The sequence below is a fragment of the Meleagris gallopavo genome, chromosome 2 (genome assembly GCF_000146605.3).
Source record: "Meleagris gallopavo isolate NT-WF06-2002-E0010 breed Aviagen turkey brand Nicholas breeding stock chromosome 2, Turkey_5.1, whole genome shotgun sequence".
Lineage (NCBI taxonomy): Eukaryota > Metazoa > Chordata > Aves > Galliformes > Phasianidae > Meleagris > Meleagris gallopavo.
The window spans coordinates 70,691,640-70,708,606 of NC_015012.2; the positions used below are offsets into that span (position 1 = coordinate 70,691,640).

The window sequence follows — 16,967 nt, forward strand, 5'->3', positions numbered from 1 at the left end:
GGAGCCCAAGAAAGCCTTAACTTAGTGGTTGTAGCTTCCTTTTACTTGATTTCTGACTTATTAGTACTGAGTTATTAAACTAAAATGATTCATTTGACACTTTTTTTTTTTACTTATGCAAATAACTGTGTATTTGGTGTCTAGATGGATCCAGGTCTAGAAAAGCACAGAGAACAGTTGGTAATTGAAGTTGGCAGGAAGCTGGACAGAGCCCGCATGATTCGCTTTGAAGAAAGAACCGGCTTTTTTTCTTCAACAGATTTAGGCAGAACTGCCAGCCACTACTATATTAAATACAATACTATAGAGGTAAAATATATGATTCTATATCTGTGGGGTTTTTTTCCTTCTTTTTGAACCTATACCTAAAATAGTTATAAGATGCTACAGAATATGTAGTTGATTTGTAAAATATATTTTCAAATCATATTCACCAAAACGAAGAGAGAAAAATAGAAACTACATATAAAGCAACAGTGGAAAAAATAGAGTTGGTATGAGATTAGGTTTGAAATTTCTATGGTCTGCCTTCTTTTACGTGGATTAGAAGAAGCATTTTGATACTATCAATCTGTGCAACGATTGGTGCATGATAGCACATTCAGGAATAGAGTTCGGGAATAAAAAGGCTTTTCTTTCATGAAAATTGTCAGCTTGCCATATGCAATCTTAACGAGTTTTGGCACTAATCGTATTGAGTTGCAAATAAGTGAGGAAGGTAGCACAGAGCTGTGGGAAGTTTGGTTTGAAATATAAATTCATCTTAAAAGTTTTCCATTATAGCAAATTGATATTTTTCTTATCAAAGAATCAGAGCGTTAGTCCTTTTTGACTGTTTATTGTCACTATATGTAATTAGTCTCACAGATTTATCTTCTCACATATATCCTAGATATTTGTTTACGAACTGACACGATTGCATGTCTCTCAATTTTTGGTGCCTGAGTTTAGAGGGGAGTAATTTTTCTGAAAGTAGTGTAAAGTAATTCTGGAAACTTTTAGTGTTCAATTTTTATCACTCTCTGATAGATAATCCAATTACTTATTTGCATCTTAATCTTAAATGCTTTTAAAATTCTTAGTTAAATATTATTTTTGGTTCTATATGTGCATTTTTATTTTTAGTTCTAAATTGATTTATTTTATTTTAATAGACTTTCAATGAATTGTTTGATGCTCATAAAACAGAAGGTGATATTCTTGCTATAGTGTCCAAAGCTGAAGAATTTGAACAAATAAAGGTAAAGTTGTATTGCTTAGTGCAAATATCATGTTTTAGAACTAGGCACTTGTGTACTACTCATTCCCTGAATAGTAAGCTCCTTTTCTATAGTCCAAAGTTCTGTTAAATATTAAGCATATTATAATATGTTTTCCAGGTAGGAATGAATGCCAAGAACTATATATGCTCTCATTCAAATTTATCTATAATTCAGCTTGAACTGTAGTGCACATTTAATAACTAGTTATGGATCTTCAAGAGTTCCTTTTAAATGCTTTTAAGAACTTTTCAGCTTCTCAATTATTAACAAGTGAAGATAAGCGTCTATTGGTATGGTGCATCCAAGAACGATGATTTCTGTTTGAAGTCTCTATCTCTATTAGATGTCTCCGCAAACAATTTGCTTTAAAAGAAATGATACAGGACTAACTGAATTTAACTGTGTGATACAATTCATGCAGAGGATAATATTAGATTATCAGAATGATGAATTCTATTTTCAACACGATATCTGGAAAGTTATTTTAATAAATTCTATTGTACAGGCTATGAGATTACTATCAAGCTCAGTTTAATTCCAACCTCCCTTTTTGCCGCTTCTGTTGGTAGGACATAATTAGATACCTTGCAAGCTGGTTTGAGCTTATTAGCACATGCTTCCATCCCATAGAGGTGCAAGCCAGACTCTACAGGGTTTATTGGGTCAGGCTCATTGCCATTTTACCACAGTCATACAGATTAGAGTTGGCTCTCGTTCACCTGGCTCTGAGGACTGGCAGTGTAAATCCCTCACTATCTGCATATTTACATATTTGCACACATTGTCTGAGCATTGCCATCTCTTTATCTAATGAAGAAATTCTGTAATCTCTTGTATTATATAAGATAATAAACAATGAGGTATTACAGTGATACATCCAACATTTTCAGAGCTACAGGCTTTATTCATGATAGTGATACTGCTTTGCTAGATCTAAATTTAGCATAATTGAATATTTAAAAAGAAAGCATATGGAAGATAAATGTTTCTATATTTGTAGTAAAATCAGTAGCGATGCTTCTTAACTTAAAACATAGTTTTTCCAGTTTGCTTTCTCATGTTTATGTGATATGGCATCAGCGCAACATCATTTCCAGTTTGTTGTGATTCACTTGCTGTGCAGCTCTGAATGTTAAAGCTAACAACTGATTTGCAGAAGAGTAACTCCAGGTTTATTCCACTTCATGAAGATGAATTTTGATTTTTAATAATAAGGAACCTGTCTCCACAATAATTTTTAAATTCTGTATTTTGAGATAGCAGAGTCAGCAGTAGCCAAAACATTGATCTGGACTATGCAAAAGCAGAAAAACCTATCGAAAATGTTAATGTTAGCAACGCGTAACATTCCCCTGACATTAGAGTCATCTGGGATGGTTGTGTCCTTCATCTTTTTCTTTCCTGTAGGTAGTTGGACAGTTGGGGCTTTTAACCCAACTGTATTAGGGCCTTTTGTATGTCAGGTAGTCGAGTCCAAATGAAAATTACTTTCAGCTGGTTCCCTGCAGGGACCAAACATTTACCCTCTTTAAGTAAGTTTTACACTAACAGACTATCAGTAAATCAAAGAATATGTAGATTTATGCTATTTTTGCCATGTAAGGGTCATCAGTGAGATTGTAACAAGTTATGCATTATTCAAAATATAGATATGAATATTTCTTTACTCATATTGAGACTTAATCTTATTAACAGTGAAAACTTTAATATCATGAATCATAGTACTTCACAGTTTTGAGTTAAGAATGTGTTATGCCACATGCAAACTATACAACTATAATGAATACATTTAATGTTAATTCAAGATTGCCCTAATCCAGATGGACAGAGGTTTTACTCTGGTCAAATAAAAAATGAAATCTCATCAGATGAAGGATGGTGGGGTCAGAAGATTCAATTTTTGTGGCATATCAAATTTTCGTATGTCAATGGCAACCTTAATAGATGGTGATGAATAATAAAATGTAATTGTGTCACTATTAAGATTGTTTCAATTATAGTCTATTAGCTACATTCTGTAAGATGTGGTTTTGCTTCTCCTTTTTTTTCCTCCTTAAAATCATAGACTCTGCTTTAAAATAATGTAACTATATTATAAGGAATATTCAATTTTAGTATAAAAGTTTTTTATCAAGGTTCTCCAACCTCTTCATATAGTATAATTCTGTTTTAGGTTAGAGAAGAAGAAATAGAAGAGCTGGATACCTTATTGAATGATTTCTGTGAACTTCCTGCTCCTGGAGGTGTGGAAAACAACTATGGAAAAATAAATATCCTCCTCCAAACATATATTAGCAGAGGGGAGATGGATAGCTTCTCCCTTATTTCAGATTCTGCATATGTTGCACAGGTAAAAATAGTGTTTTTTATGTATCTGTTGCTGTTTCTGCTGTATCCGTTCTTCCAAATGTTTACAGTTATAGACTTTGATATCATATTTTTTTTTAATGCAAATTGATTTGAAAACCATGTGTATATGATGTACTTTTTTAAGTAGAAAAAGACCTGCAAAATCCACCATTCGGAGAGTACTGCATATTTTTTTATAAATTTGAATATTCTTTTTATTTTTATTACACCTATAGCATTACTTTACTTACTCTAAATACTTCTGTATTTAGAAGTTTTAATAGAAGTTGCTGTGAAAGAATTTTCTTAACATACTGGATTTTCTTCTGAATGTAGCAAACTGTTGCAGTCGGTGTTTTATGTTCTTTGTATTCTTATATTTTGATCTGTAAGACATAATTTGTGTCTTATTCACATCCTTGGTTTGTACAAGAAAGATGTGCTATTACAAACTGATTGCTGTGCCATGTAGGTTTGCATATTAATCCGTATATTTGTTTGTCAGTTTTGTTTGATAGCTAAACAGTCAATAGTTCCACAGCATGTTTAGCTCTTACACCAAATAAAAAGAGAACTGCAAATCTGTGACACAAAATCACCTGCTTACACAACTAGAGACCATCTTCGAAAGGAAGAGGAATTGCTTGAAATTTTAGTTCCTGAAGAACTAGAAGTGAGAAGAGGCTCCTAGACAATCCCAGATGTGCAGCATTAATAAGTGTATGAAATAGATTATAAAGTTTCACCTTTTAGGTCATCCTGTATGTCTGTCTGTTTTTGTTTGTTTGTTTTTTAATTTTAAACAGTCATGTTGCACTGAATCCTTTTAATCTCATCCTTCCAAAACAGATTTGGAAATTTGCATTTAGCTGGTGCTGAAGATGAATTAAATATTTGAAAGTTACATGCTCTACAGCAAGATTTTCATACCACCACAACTTCTTCAGAAGAGTTTACTTTTCACAGCACGCAAGGTTTAAATTAGTCAGAAATCGTTACACACATAAAAATTGTTGTCTTTGCAGAGCTAGATCATTTTCACTATGATTCTTTTAATCTTTGCTTTTAAGACTGTTTGTTTTTGTTTGTGTTTTTTGTCTGTCTCACATTTTTAGTTAGGCAACATGTTCTTCTCAAATCTCCATAAATTGTGCATATGGAACCAGTGCTTCAAATTGTGAATTTTTTAATTGGATAGTGAGTATTAGGAAAATCATTCATCCTTTCTAAGTTAAAGAAATGTGCTTCTTTAATAACATGTGCTTCCTATCATGGCCAAATAATTTTCTTTATTCCTGTTGGCACTGCAGAGGCAATAGAGAATGATTGTATTCTGTTCACTGAATCAAGAACAGAATTGCTAATCCAGTCACAGTACTAGTAGGCAAAAAAAATAATAATAATAATTTAAAAAAAAAATCCACAAGTTCAGAATACAGTTTGATAAGCTTATGACAGGAATATCATAACATAGATTTTCAAGATATTACTGACCTTTCTGAAGCTTATATTAATATTTCCAACTCCAAAGCAGATTCTTACAGTTTGATTATATAATAGGCTTGGGAGATGGTAATATGTTTGGTTTTGGTTTTGTTTTTTTTTAAAAAAAAGCAATAACAAAAAAGACTATTAAACTTCTATGCAACTGTTGTGAAAGTCAGTGTGAAATGAGTACCTGTTTTGGAAGCACAGTTAAGGTAAAAACTTAAATCTTGAATTTCCATATAAACTGAGTTTGCAGATGTATGGAGCAGGAGAAGGATGCTATATACAGTAAGAGTGAACTTGATTCAAAAGAGACTGAGACTCAATAAATGTAGAACTCCTTAATGTTCTGTTCAAAGTCCCATGGCAGACCTGCCAGTACAACTGTGATTAATTGTATGTCTCCTGTTGTAATTTCTGTAGGCAATCATGAGGTAATTCTGCCATTAGTCAGTAATGGAAAAAAAAAAAGTTTTAAAGAGTATTTGAAATAAGTTTGAAAAGAAAAATCTATTGTTATGGTTTCTCAAAGATGAGTCTATGGTTCCTTTTCATTTTCCAAAGAATACTTGAGTGAATTACAACATTTTTGCCTTCTTTTCACTCTCCAGAATGCAGCTCGTATTGTTCGAGCTCTTTTTGAGATTGCCCTTAGGAAACGTTGGCCTGCAATGACATATCGACTACTGAATCTCAGCAAAGTCATTGACAAGAGGCTGTGGGGCTGGGTTAGCCCTCTGAGACAGTTCTCTGTGTTACCACCATCAGTCCTCTCAAAGTTGGAAGAGAAGAATCTCACTATAGACAAGATGAAGGACATGAGAAAGGATGAAATAGGTGAGAAATCAGCAACTCTGATCTACTTAAATTATTATTGATTATTATGCAAGTTTGAGATAAATCTGAGCCATTGATTTGGAACACAAACCCACTGGTCTTGGAGCCATGTAAGCACATGAACATGTTATTATGGGCTGTCCAATAAAAAAGGATTATTCAGTCTTCACAGCTCACAATATGGCACAGTTTTGATGGTAGCCCATGTTCTGCCAACTCCAGGAATGGGCATGTCAATTGATGTTTTTACATAAATGTCTATATAGACATACCCACATAAAGGTACATACTTGAAATCATGTATACCCTATGCTACCATTGCTTTAGTTATGTAAAACACCACTTTGAAAGACACATTTATTTTTACCAATTGGAAATTTTTTTTAATGCAATACTATTAATGATAAAAAGAAGTAAAGCAGACTCTTATACCTAGACGTGCTTCTGAAACACTGCATTAATTTTCATTGAACATGGAGAATCATGTCATTGGTTTCTTTGCAGAAAAAAAAAAAAACAAAACTATTTTTTTAAGGGATTTGACATACTGAAAATGAGAAAATCCACAAACTGGCTGAACCATATGATCACATTTTCTAGTATATGCGTATATACTCCTTGGAAAAAATATCCTCAAGCTTATTGAAATTAAGAAAATAAATTTTGTTTGTAATATATTTCTTTTTCTTATGTCAGCATATTTCTTCTGATTTAGGGGAAAATCCTTTAGATCTTAGGTTTTCCTTGCTCCTGAAATGTCAGATTTTTGAGGAAAAAAAAAAAAAAACTTCTGTGCTTTAAAGTGCATACTTTTACAGTGAAAATGTAGTTTTTAGTCATTGCTTTTTAGATGATTACGAGCTCTGATTTGATATTTCTTATTTGATAAGAAATCTTATCTTAGGAAGCTTTTTTATGTGCTTAAAATTAAATTGGAAAAAGTTGAATGAATATTTTCAATTTTGCAGAATTAGAGACATTTTATTTAACAAGATAGCTATTTTATTTAACAAACTAAGCCAAAGGACTGAGAAAAAATCCAGCCCACTTAAACTGTACATTATAATAAATAGTAATTTAGAGTTATTAAAAATAAAACATTTAAGTTCTAACTTTCTAATGTTTTTTTCATTCAGAAATATATCACAAATTGTTAATTTGTTACATATTTGTGCAGGGGTTTTTTGACACAATATATTGCTCCATTAATAGTATTAGCGTTTTTATTCTTTAATTTTTAATGCTTATTTCTTTCCATACCTGCCTTTGGAGAAACGAGAAGTTTGTATTAAAATACAAAAATAATTTTGCTTCCTTCAGCTTGCGGAACTAACATACACAAGGTAGATAAATATTAATGTATATGTAGAACATGTAGCTTTCTTTTATATTAACTTAGCAGGAAAATAGGCTTATGTTTTTACTGTGAAAACAAGTTATTGGTGACTATGTGCCATGATATTTTGTGTTCTTCAGCCTTATTTAAATGCCAAAGCAGGTTAGTCTGTGCTTCTTTTTTGAAGAACTACTTCTTGACATACATCTTCCTCTCTGTCCTTTCTTTCTATCAACTAGGCTTTGCTTGTCTTACATTTTTTATTTGAATTCAAAATCAAAGAAATGATGAAAGACACAGCTTCCAGATGCAGGCTTGTTATTGTTCCATAAAATAGTTTTAGTGTTACTGCTTCTACCTTTTCGAAGCTTGTTGTTACTTTAGGAATAGAATAAAAAAGACAGGAGTTAGCTGACTATCTCAAGTACTGGTGATAGACAGGGGCCGGGTCTCCCAGTGAAGGGAAATTGTGTTGTGTGCCCAGATCCTGGATTCCAGTGTGCCATGAATTAGACCAACAACAATCTACTCGCTATGCTGACTAACCATAATGTTTGTGAAATGCCAAGAAATGACTGTGGTATTTGAGATAGGCTGTCTATATTTTCAGAATACAGTTGGCCATCTTTGTGGAACAAGCAAAATTTATTCATCTTTTCTCAAGTATACCTGTCTTCTAGAATAGACAGATTTTGTTTAGAAGTTTGTCATATTTCTTAAGTGCTGTTGATAGTTTCTTATAACTATCAAAAAGAATGAAAAAGAAAATAGAAAGTTTAATAATGATTTAACAAGCAGCTTTTGGGACAGGAGACTTACTGTCCTCTAGAAGATATATGTACAAAACCTCAATGGTTTTACTCTACAGATTCAGAAGTCCACCTCTGGGATCATGATACAGAAAGTGATTTGGGGCATGAAGAAGACTAATTACCTGCAAAACCTTATTAGTCTTTGACAATTGGCATCTACCTTTATTTAACACAATTTCTGAAGTTTTGTCTCTAATTGCAAAACTACTCATGCTGTAATGCTGCCTAGGATTTTTATTTTTTTTTTAATAATATGATCCTTTATGGCCTTACTTTATCGTGACTGTGCAAAAAAAAAATAATAAATACTGCAGCATTTAGTTTTTCCTTTCTAAAAAATCAAAGCTGCTATGAGATGATTATTAGTCACGTGAATCTTAAGCCATTTACTTTTATTCAATGCTGTGAATCCAGTTTCTATGTACCTTGAATTTCTACACAGAAATTGTAGAAGTTCGATTTTGTGCCCTTCGTCAAGTAAAAGGTCAATATTCAAGCTTTTAGGAAGAGCTGTGTGACTTGGTAAGAGCATGGTCAAAAAGTCAGTAAAGAAAAGAAACTATCTTCACATAATATTTTTTTCTGTGTAAATTCTTAATAGTTATTTTAACCCCTTAGGACTTAGTACTGACTTTTCTGGGCTCTGAGTTCCTAATTCAAGTATCACAAAACATCCTGATGTGCCAGGTCAAGAGATTCAGACATTTACACAACTAGGAGCAAAACAGTCATACTCCCCTCTAAAGGCCTATTTGAAAGTCGGAGTTGAATTATTTTTCCTGTAAATATGAATTTGTTACACTAATCTTTGCTTGGCAGGTCATATGCTGCATCACGTGAAGATTGGGTTAAAGGTCAAACAGTGTGTTCATCAAATCCCCTCCATTGCAATGGAAGTAACAATTCAACCAATAACTCGCACAGTGCTTCGAGTTCGGTTGAACATCACTCCTGACTTCACGTGGAACGATCAGGTAAAAATAAAAAAATAAAAAAAATAGATGGGGTAAAACCAGAAGTGTTCATTTAGCTCCAATTACAGGGAGGCCACAACTATCTGGATAGGAAAATAATGTTTATTTTAGCTGCAAAGCCATTTTGGTAATAGGAATGGAATCACCTTAGAGAGCTTTAAAGAGGAAGGCACCCAAAGATCATCTTTTTATCTCTATTAATTTTAACAGGGTTGTAGTGTATATATCAAGTTGAAGTAAGTGCTTATACTGAATATCAATAGCATCTCACACACAGATTTGAGTTATATGCCCAAAAAGGAGAAGCAAGAAAACAGGAGACACAGATGGCTTTCTAAAATATAAATGAATGTCAAACTCATAAAATAAAGGCATGTAATACAGATTGTACTGTATGCCAAGTTCTGCTGCACTTCATGGCTTTACAAATATATATTCGCATCAATGCCTTTTCTGTATTTTAACTTGCCTGAACAGAAAAGTCAAGGTATTAATTGGATGCTTACATATACCCACACCCTTCCATTCTGAATCTGTTAATTAGAAATAGGTTTAAGAGAAATCTAAATGAAAATGCAAATGTCCACATGGGGGCATTGTATTGTTGCTTGTACTTTTGAAACATTCTACAGAGAGAATGGGCAAGCATATTTGTCTTTTTCTTCTCTTAGAAGATAAGGGAAATTATCATTCTGAAAGGTGCCTACTAAGTATCCTTTATTAAAAAATAAGTTATAAATCCCCTTACAAATTTACTTTAATCACAAGCAAATTAGAGTTTTATTCCATAAACATTTAGATGATATTGGAATTTATTTTTCCTGCCTAAAGGCTTTTTCTTTTGTTTTGGAAGCTTCACCAAGTTAGCTTGAGAATGGAAGGTTAATGATCAAAATATGTAAGGTCAGATTTCCCTTGCTACCTGGATTTATTACAAAAAAAAAAATGTTTAAATGGGTTCCTAACATGAATTTTAATAAGAATTATTTTTTGTTATGATTGAAACAAGTTTTATCATTTATCTTTCATCCATGTTACCTGATTGCTATCAAATACAAAAAAAAAAAGTCATGTTAAGCTAATTCCATAGTAATACAAAGTAATTTCTCAGTCTATTTTTAGTTTTGACTACAAAGTTCATATTCTTCTAGATTTTTACAAATTGAAAAGTGGTCTGCACAGAATTCAAATCATATATTTCAGCTCTGTACTTGACAGGTTATAGCAAAAAAGCCGATTTTGCCCATGTTTACTACAACCCTTTGATATAGTATTCCTAATAGTTGCTTCGGAAATATTGTAAGCTTTTTGTCAGTTCAACATACTGAGCTCTTCTAGTCCTTGCATATTGCTACTCATCAAAACTAGAAAATCTCTTCAATATTTTTTTTTACTTTTTTTTTTATCAGGTAGCTGTTTCTTGCTGTTTTGTTTTGTGGTATTCTTATTTCTTTATTAAATGAAACTTCTATCTAGTGAGACAGAAAAAGTTATTAAATTTAATAGTTAATAAAGATGGATAAGTGCCTTTTCAGTTCAGCTACTGAAGGTCCAAAATTGCTTCTTCATTATCACATGCTTTTCTGAAAAGTTGTTTAGAAGAGTACTGTCATCAGAATGTTAAAAATATTAGGTAACAGTTCATGTTCTTTAAGACTGTTCCTTTACCTGGATTCATAATTCTAGAATGATCCCATCATGAATCTTGTACTTACCTTTACAAGGGATTGGCAAATCGATACACTTTGGTAAACATTAAGTATGACATCATTATCTTGATACTTAATGGGCTGCAATCTTTAGTGCTGGGAGCTCTTAAGTTTAATAAAAGCTTGTGAGCTAGATTCGAGTCATAAAGTCTTACTGTATTGTTGTAGCCAAGGAACATATCCAGACAGGGCAAATAACCCTTTCTGCAGCTAGGAAGAGTCCAAAAGAAATACAGAATAACTAGTATTAATAACCAAATCATATATTAGACACAGTTTTAGGGCAGCAGTTGTCCAAAATATAGGTATGCATCAGTTCTTAAATGGTATGAGGTTCATCAATAGCTAGCTGTATGTATGTAATTCACACAGCATGTACAGGATAACTGGGTGATCAGGTCCAGCCAGCATGGGTTCATGAAAGGCAAGTCCTCCCTGACCAACATGATCTCCTTCTACAACTGACTGACCCTCCTGGTGGATGAGGGAAAGGCTGTTGATGTAGTCTACCTGATGTAGTCTAGACTTCAGCAAAACCTGTGACACTGTTTCCTACAGTATGGTGGAGAAACTGTCAGCCCATGGTTTGGAAAAAGAACTGGCAGCCAGTCACGAGTGGTTTTCCCCAGGCTCGATGCTGGGCTCTGTTCTGTTTAATATCTTTGCTGATGACCTGGATGGAGATATTAAGTGCACCCTCAATAAGTTTGCAGATGATACTCAGTTGGGATAGTTGGAGTAGGAAGACACTTCCAAGGGACCTGGGAAGGCTGGATTGTTGGGCTGAGGCTCACTGGAAGACGTTCAGCATGACTAAGTGCCAGGTCTAGCACTTCAGCCACAAGCCCAGACAACACTACCAGCTTGGGGCAGATTGACTGGAAGAATCTGGAAGAAATGGACCTGGGGGCTTGGTTGAATATGAGCAAGTAGTGTGCCCAAATGGCCAAGAAGGTCAATGGCATCCTGGCTTGCACAATAAATAGCATTGCCAGCAGGACCAGGGAGGTGTATTCAGCTCTGGTGAGGACCACTCTTCGGATACTGTGTTCAGTTTTGGGCTTCTCACTACAAGAAAGACATCCAACCTCTTAAGTGTGTCCAGAGAAGAGCAACAAAGCTGGTGAATGGTCTGGAGCACAAGTCTTATGAGGAGAGGATTCTTTAGTCTGGAGAAGAGAAGGCTCAGAGGAGGCCTTATAGCTCTCTAGAACTGCCTGAAAGGAAGTTGTGGCGAGATGGACATCAGCCTCTTTTCCCACCTATCTAGCAATAGGATCAGAGGGAATGGCTTCAAGTTGTACCAGGTTGCATTCAGGAAAAATTTATTCTCTGAAGGAGTGGCCAAGTGCTCCAATTCGGCTTCCTATAGAGGTGGTTGTGTTACTGTCCCTATAGGCATTCAAGAAACATTTAAGGAGATAGTTTAGTGGGGAAATATTGGTGGTAGGTGAATGTTTGGACTGGACAATCTTCGAGGTCTTTTCCAGCCTTGGTGATTCTGTGCTTCTGTGTTCCTCTCACGTGTCCTATAGCAGTGACTAGATCAAGCTACGGTATTCTGAATCTGATAACCACTTCTTTCTAGAAAAAAAGGAGTAAGAGAGAGGAGGAGAGAAGGGTGTCAGAATTCACTACAACTTTTGCTGAAAGAATGTTTCTGACAGACAGCAAGACAGTGTTTCTATGCACAGAATTCAAACACTGAAGTACAGTGAACAAAAGACAGAAGAAATCCTTTTTTGGGATCCTGGTAAAAACCTTGGCATTTCGGTCTATTTATAGACAGCTGAGGCATTTGTTTTGGTGTGTTTATATTATGTCCATTAAGGAAACATGCACATTAAGGAAACTCTTATTGCAATATGATCTTTAAGCAGACAGATTAATTAGAAATGTTATATTGCTCATATCTCTGATTTCTTTATTTCTGTATTCCTTTGTAAACATGCATAGTTTAGAAATACACCTGATATACCCAGCAAATCTTGGAAACCTCACTACAAGTACAATAAAGATGTGTTTTCTGCTCTTAAAGGTACATGGCACCGTTGGAGAGCCTTGGTGGATTTGGGTAGAAGACCCTACTAATGATCACATTTATCATTCAGAGTACTTCATCGTTCAGAAAAAACAGGTAATGTATTTTCTTCAGAATCTCATAGCAAGACAAAAGTCAATTCAATAAGAAATAAATTTGTATGGTCAAACAGAATTTTGTGCTAAACAGAAGCAGAGCTTTCATTTTCAGATGTTCATTTTAAGCCTGAACTTTCAGAAAGATGTTTTCTAATTTTAGGTGTCCCTTTTTTTTTCTACTCTTTTGGTGGGACAGTTTTTTTCAGATGAAAAAAGGAAAGACTATAATGTTTTTTTCTGTTAAAAGAAAAGATGAAGAGTTAGTCTTGCCTTGAGGTAAATGGAAGCAAAATCTATTGTCAGTGATGGACTATCTTATAGCTGCAAATATCTTCCGTTTGGAGTTGCACACATAATTATTGCTTTGTGTTAGTAATACTTATGAAAGTGAGGCAATCTATATGATTTGTCAAGTTACTGATTTGTCTGTTCAGTAATTATTTTCTACACAATGTTTGCACTAGGTCATTACTAAAGAACCTCAACTACTGGTGTTTACAATCCCAATATTCGAGCCTCTGCCTTCTCAATATTACATTCGAGCTGTGTCTGATAGATGGTTAGGAGCAGAGGCTGTGTGTATCATAAATTTTCAACATCTGATTCTTCCAGAGAGACATCCACCCCACACAGGTATTTGAAATCTGATCATTTTCTTTCCATTCTTCTTGTTTGCATTGATTTTCCTTACAATAATGTAATAAATCTCTAACTCATTCTTCATAATAGAGAAGTATATGTTATTTCATTTTGTCATAATTGTATTATTGATACTATTTCTTCAATTTTTAGAGCTCTCTAAAATATTAAAATCCAGCTTATTTTGACTCAGCATTATAGCAGCTCTTTTGTTATTCCAGGTTCACCAGAGGAAAATTGAAACTGACAATAAAATTAGGCAAATATGTATGTTGCAATATGTCTTAGTACTTATAGTCATTACATTTCTTGTGGACTGGTTCAAATTAATTTTAGCATGGAAGGTTGCATTGTAATCAGTATTCGGCAAAGGAAAAACAGTTAAAATTTTGGAATAGGCAACTTTTCACTATTTTTACTAACATAAATGCATCATAGCAAGCATTGTTATAGTACAGAACATCTAATTTCAACTCAGCACTGCTGATCAAGTCATGGCCTTCCTCTCCCCCTCCTTTTTAACACTTGGCACAGAAGCATGTGTTTGTGTTTTGCTTCTTTTTTTCTGGATATATAAATTGCTTTGTACATTCATTGTGCCTGATGTCATTGTAAGACCTTTTCACTGTAATTACATTTGGCTCATCTAGCAGTCTGTGAAGTGACTGCCTTCAGAAATACTTCATTCTCATACGATGTTGTCCTTTGGCATGTGTAAGTTCACATGTGTTTGTGAAGTGTTTAGTTATTGTTATACTGTACCTACACTGTCTGGAAAAGCATGTGTAACCTTTTTATCTAATTGACTGATCACTGACTACTATTCAGAAGAAACAGAAAGATATTTACACATCACCAGTTATGGAGCCTCTAGGATTTATGATAATTGATTTCAATTCCCATCTGGTTCCCACTCAACAATGAAGTACATAGAGGCCCTGCTAGACAGAAAACCTTTCTCCTCAACGGATCTCAAGAAATCAGTTTTAGTGGGAATGATAAAACATCCACAAGGTATCAGGGAAAAGCATGTGAAGAATATTAGGCATAATTGTCTCAGTAGATTTCATAACTCCCATATCATACCTTTATGTGAAGCACCCTGAAAAGAAAATGAGACCTCTAGCCACAGGAAAAAAAAAAAAAAAATAGAAGACCAACTTCAAAGCAAGCATCTGCATAGCAGAATTCAGTGCAGTCTCCTTAATTTGGTAGGTTTCCAAATCCAATTTGGTTATATATGTCATCTTCCAAATTCCATAATCTAATTGTTTGGATAGCAGATGCCCTCAAGATATACTGAGAATCATGTATTGAAGGGCTGTTTATTTATTTATTGAGATTATATCTTTAATTACATGTTTAAAGAATTAAATTCAGAATTTAATTGTTCTCCTCTGATTTGCATTACTCCATTAATTGAGACGCTCCAAAGAATTTTAGTTCTTCATTCTTACTATAAAGATCTTTTTCATGAACCTGAAATATGCAGACTGCCGTCTTCTTACTCATCCTTCTGTTATCATAAGATGGGCAAACGCATATGATCTAGTATAGTGAGTTTAGAACTTACTACACCTGGAAAAAAGTAGCTGTCAGAAACTAACTATAATAATTCAAGAAATACCTGATCTGTGAAATCAACATTTCAGTATTCCTCATGGAAGTTAACAATAGCCCAATGTGAATTCTATGTGATATATTAGGTAAAGCCATTTCCAGTGGGAGCTTTCCGCTAAGATATTAATATTTTTAGCTTCATAGTAAACTCTGTTATGTGATGGCATCTGTTGTCATGCACTCATGATTATTTTGTGTTTGTAGAGCTTCTAGATCTTCAACCTTTGCCTGTCACAGCCTTAGGACATCCAGAATATGAAGTCCTCTACAAGTTCACACACTTCAATCCTATCCAGACCCAGATATTTCATACACTTTATCACACAGACTGTAATGTTCTTCTTGGAGCACCTACAGGTTCTGGAAAGACTGTTGCAGCTGAATTAGCCATCTTTAGAGTTTTTAACAAGTATCCCACATCAAAGGTTTGTAAAATAGATTTCCTAGAACCATTTAGTATATGTTTTCAGCAGCCCAGAAGCTTAGGAAGACTATTCGAAACTGAATTTTGTTTTCTCCAATTTATAACTGTCTGAATACAAAATGCGTATGCTTTTATTTCAAATTTATATATTAATCAGTGTGCAATTGGTGTTAAATTTGAAAACACACCATACCAACATACTAGTTTTCCTTTTCTGTAATTGTCTGCTTTACCTAAGTTGTTCTTGCTTAGCCTTTAATCTTCTACTAGCAGTAATCCTGTTTTAAAGCAATTAATTACCCTCCATGTCAATACAACTAGCTCCATTCTCTCTCATATTTAAATAAATAAATTGTAATTAATTACTGCAAGCCTATTCTCTATTAAAACATTCTCTATTAGAGAAAAAAATAGAGAAAAAATTCTCTTATTAAACCTTAAAACAAATTGTCTAAAGCTCAGCATTTCTGCTTTGGGGAGTTTTGTTTTCAAAGTGAATATGTGGCTGTATTTTGACTTAGCTCGTCTTAGGTACCCACATTTTAGCTCTAAATTCTCTGGAAAATACATCTATTTGTGAGATTTAATCAAAGAATAGCCTTTGAATTTATCAGAAATAATGTACATAAATCACTTATTTGTCTTTGAAATCTTAGTATCTTCAGGTAATTTGGTAGTCCTGGCTATGATAAATAAAGCTCAGACTTGTTTTTGGGTTATGTACTGGAAATATGAAAAAGCCGTTTTTTCAGGGAATGTACTTTTTTAGTTTTAATAAATACAAAAATCTGGCTATATGTTCTAAAAAACATATGTGAATTCTTTCAGCAGCAGTTTCTTCCTGCTTAGACCTTCCTAGAGATTCAGAATATTTAATCATAAATCTGTAAATATATCTATACGTCAAGGTATTCCACCCTGCACAGCAAGCTACTTTGAGGACAATATTATGTCATTTTACTCAGAGTAATCAGCTCTATAATTTAACTTGTATTTTTTTTAATAAGTAAGGGACATACCTAGAAATCGGGTAAGATATTACATGCTGGAAATTCTGATTGTTTTTGTTCTAGAATGCATGTTTCCAGGTTTTCTAGTCCTGGAAAATATGGCTTTATTTATATATTCAGTGGATTTTTATAGTAAGTAGTGCAGCAAATACTTCCAATTAAGTGCGTTATTCATTTGTTTCTCAATTTATTTATTTGTTAATGGCTCAGTAAACAAAGTAATGTTTTCAGGTTTGTCTATTTTAAATATAGTCCTTGTTTAGGTAATTTGAGGAATATGTGTTTAATGCATTTGCAGATAATGACAAAATCTTGCAAGTAATATTTTCTTTTCGTATTGGTACAATTTAATAAAAGTATCTTTTTTT

At 33.7% G+C, this 16,967-nt stretch overlaps 1 protein-coding gene across 1 annotated transcript in view; it reads left to right on the forward strand.

Annotated features, from left to right (window-relative positions):
* The window catches only part of LOC100549353 (activating signal cointegrator 1 complex subunit 3), a 126,635-nt gene that overhangs the window by 108,078 nt on the left and 1,590 nt on the right, over positions 1-16,967 (forward strand). The window contains exons 11-18 of the mRNA XM_010707593.1: positions 145-309; positions 1,155-1,241; positions 3,436-3,612; positions 5,711-5,936; positions 8,904-9,058; positions 12,806-12,904; positions 13,371-13,539; positions 15,370-15,590. Of these exons, the coding sequence (XP_010705895.1) occupies positions 145-309; positions 1,155-1,241; positions 3,436-3,612; positions 5,711-5,936; positions 8,904-9,058; positions 12,806-12,904; positions 13,371-13,539; positions 15,370-15,590 (1,299 nt within the window). The remainder of the gene's footprint in view (positions 1-144; positions 310-1,154; positions 1,242-3,435; positions 3,613-5,710; positions 5,937-8,903; positions 9,059-12,805; positions 12,905-13,370; positions 13,540-15,369; positions 15,591-16,967) is intronic.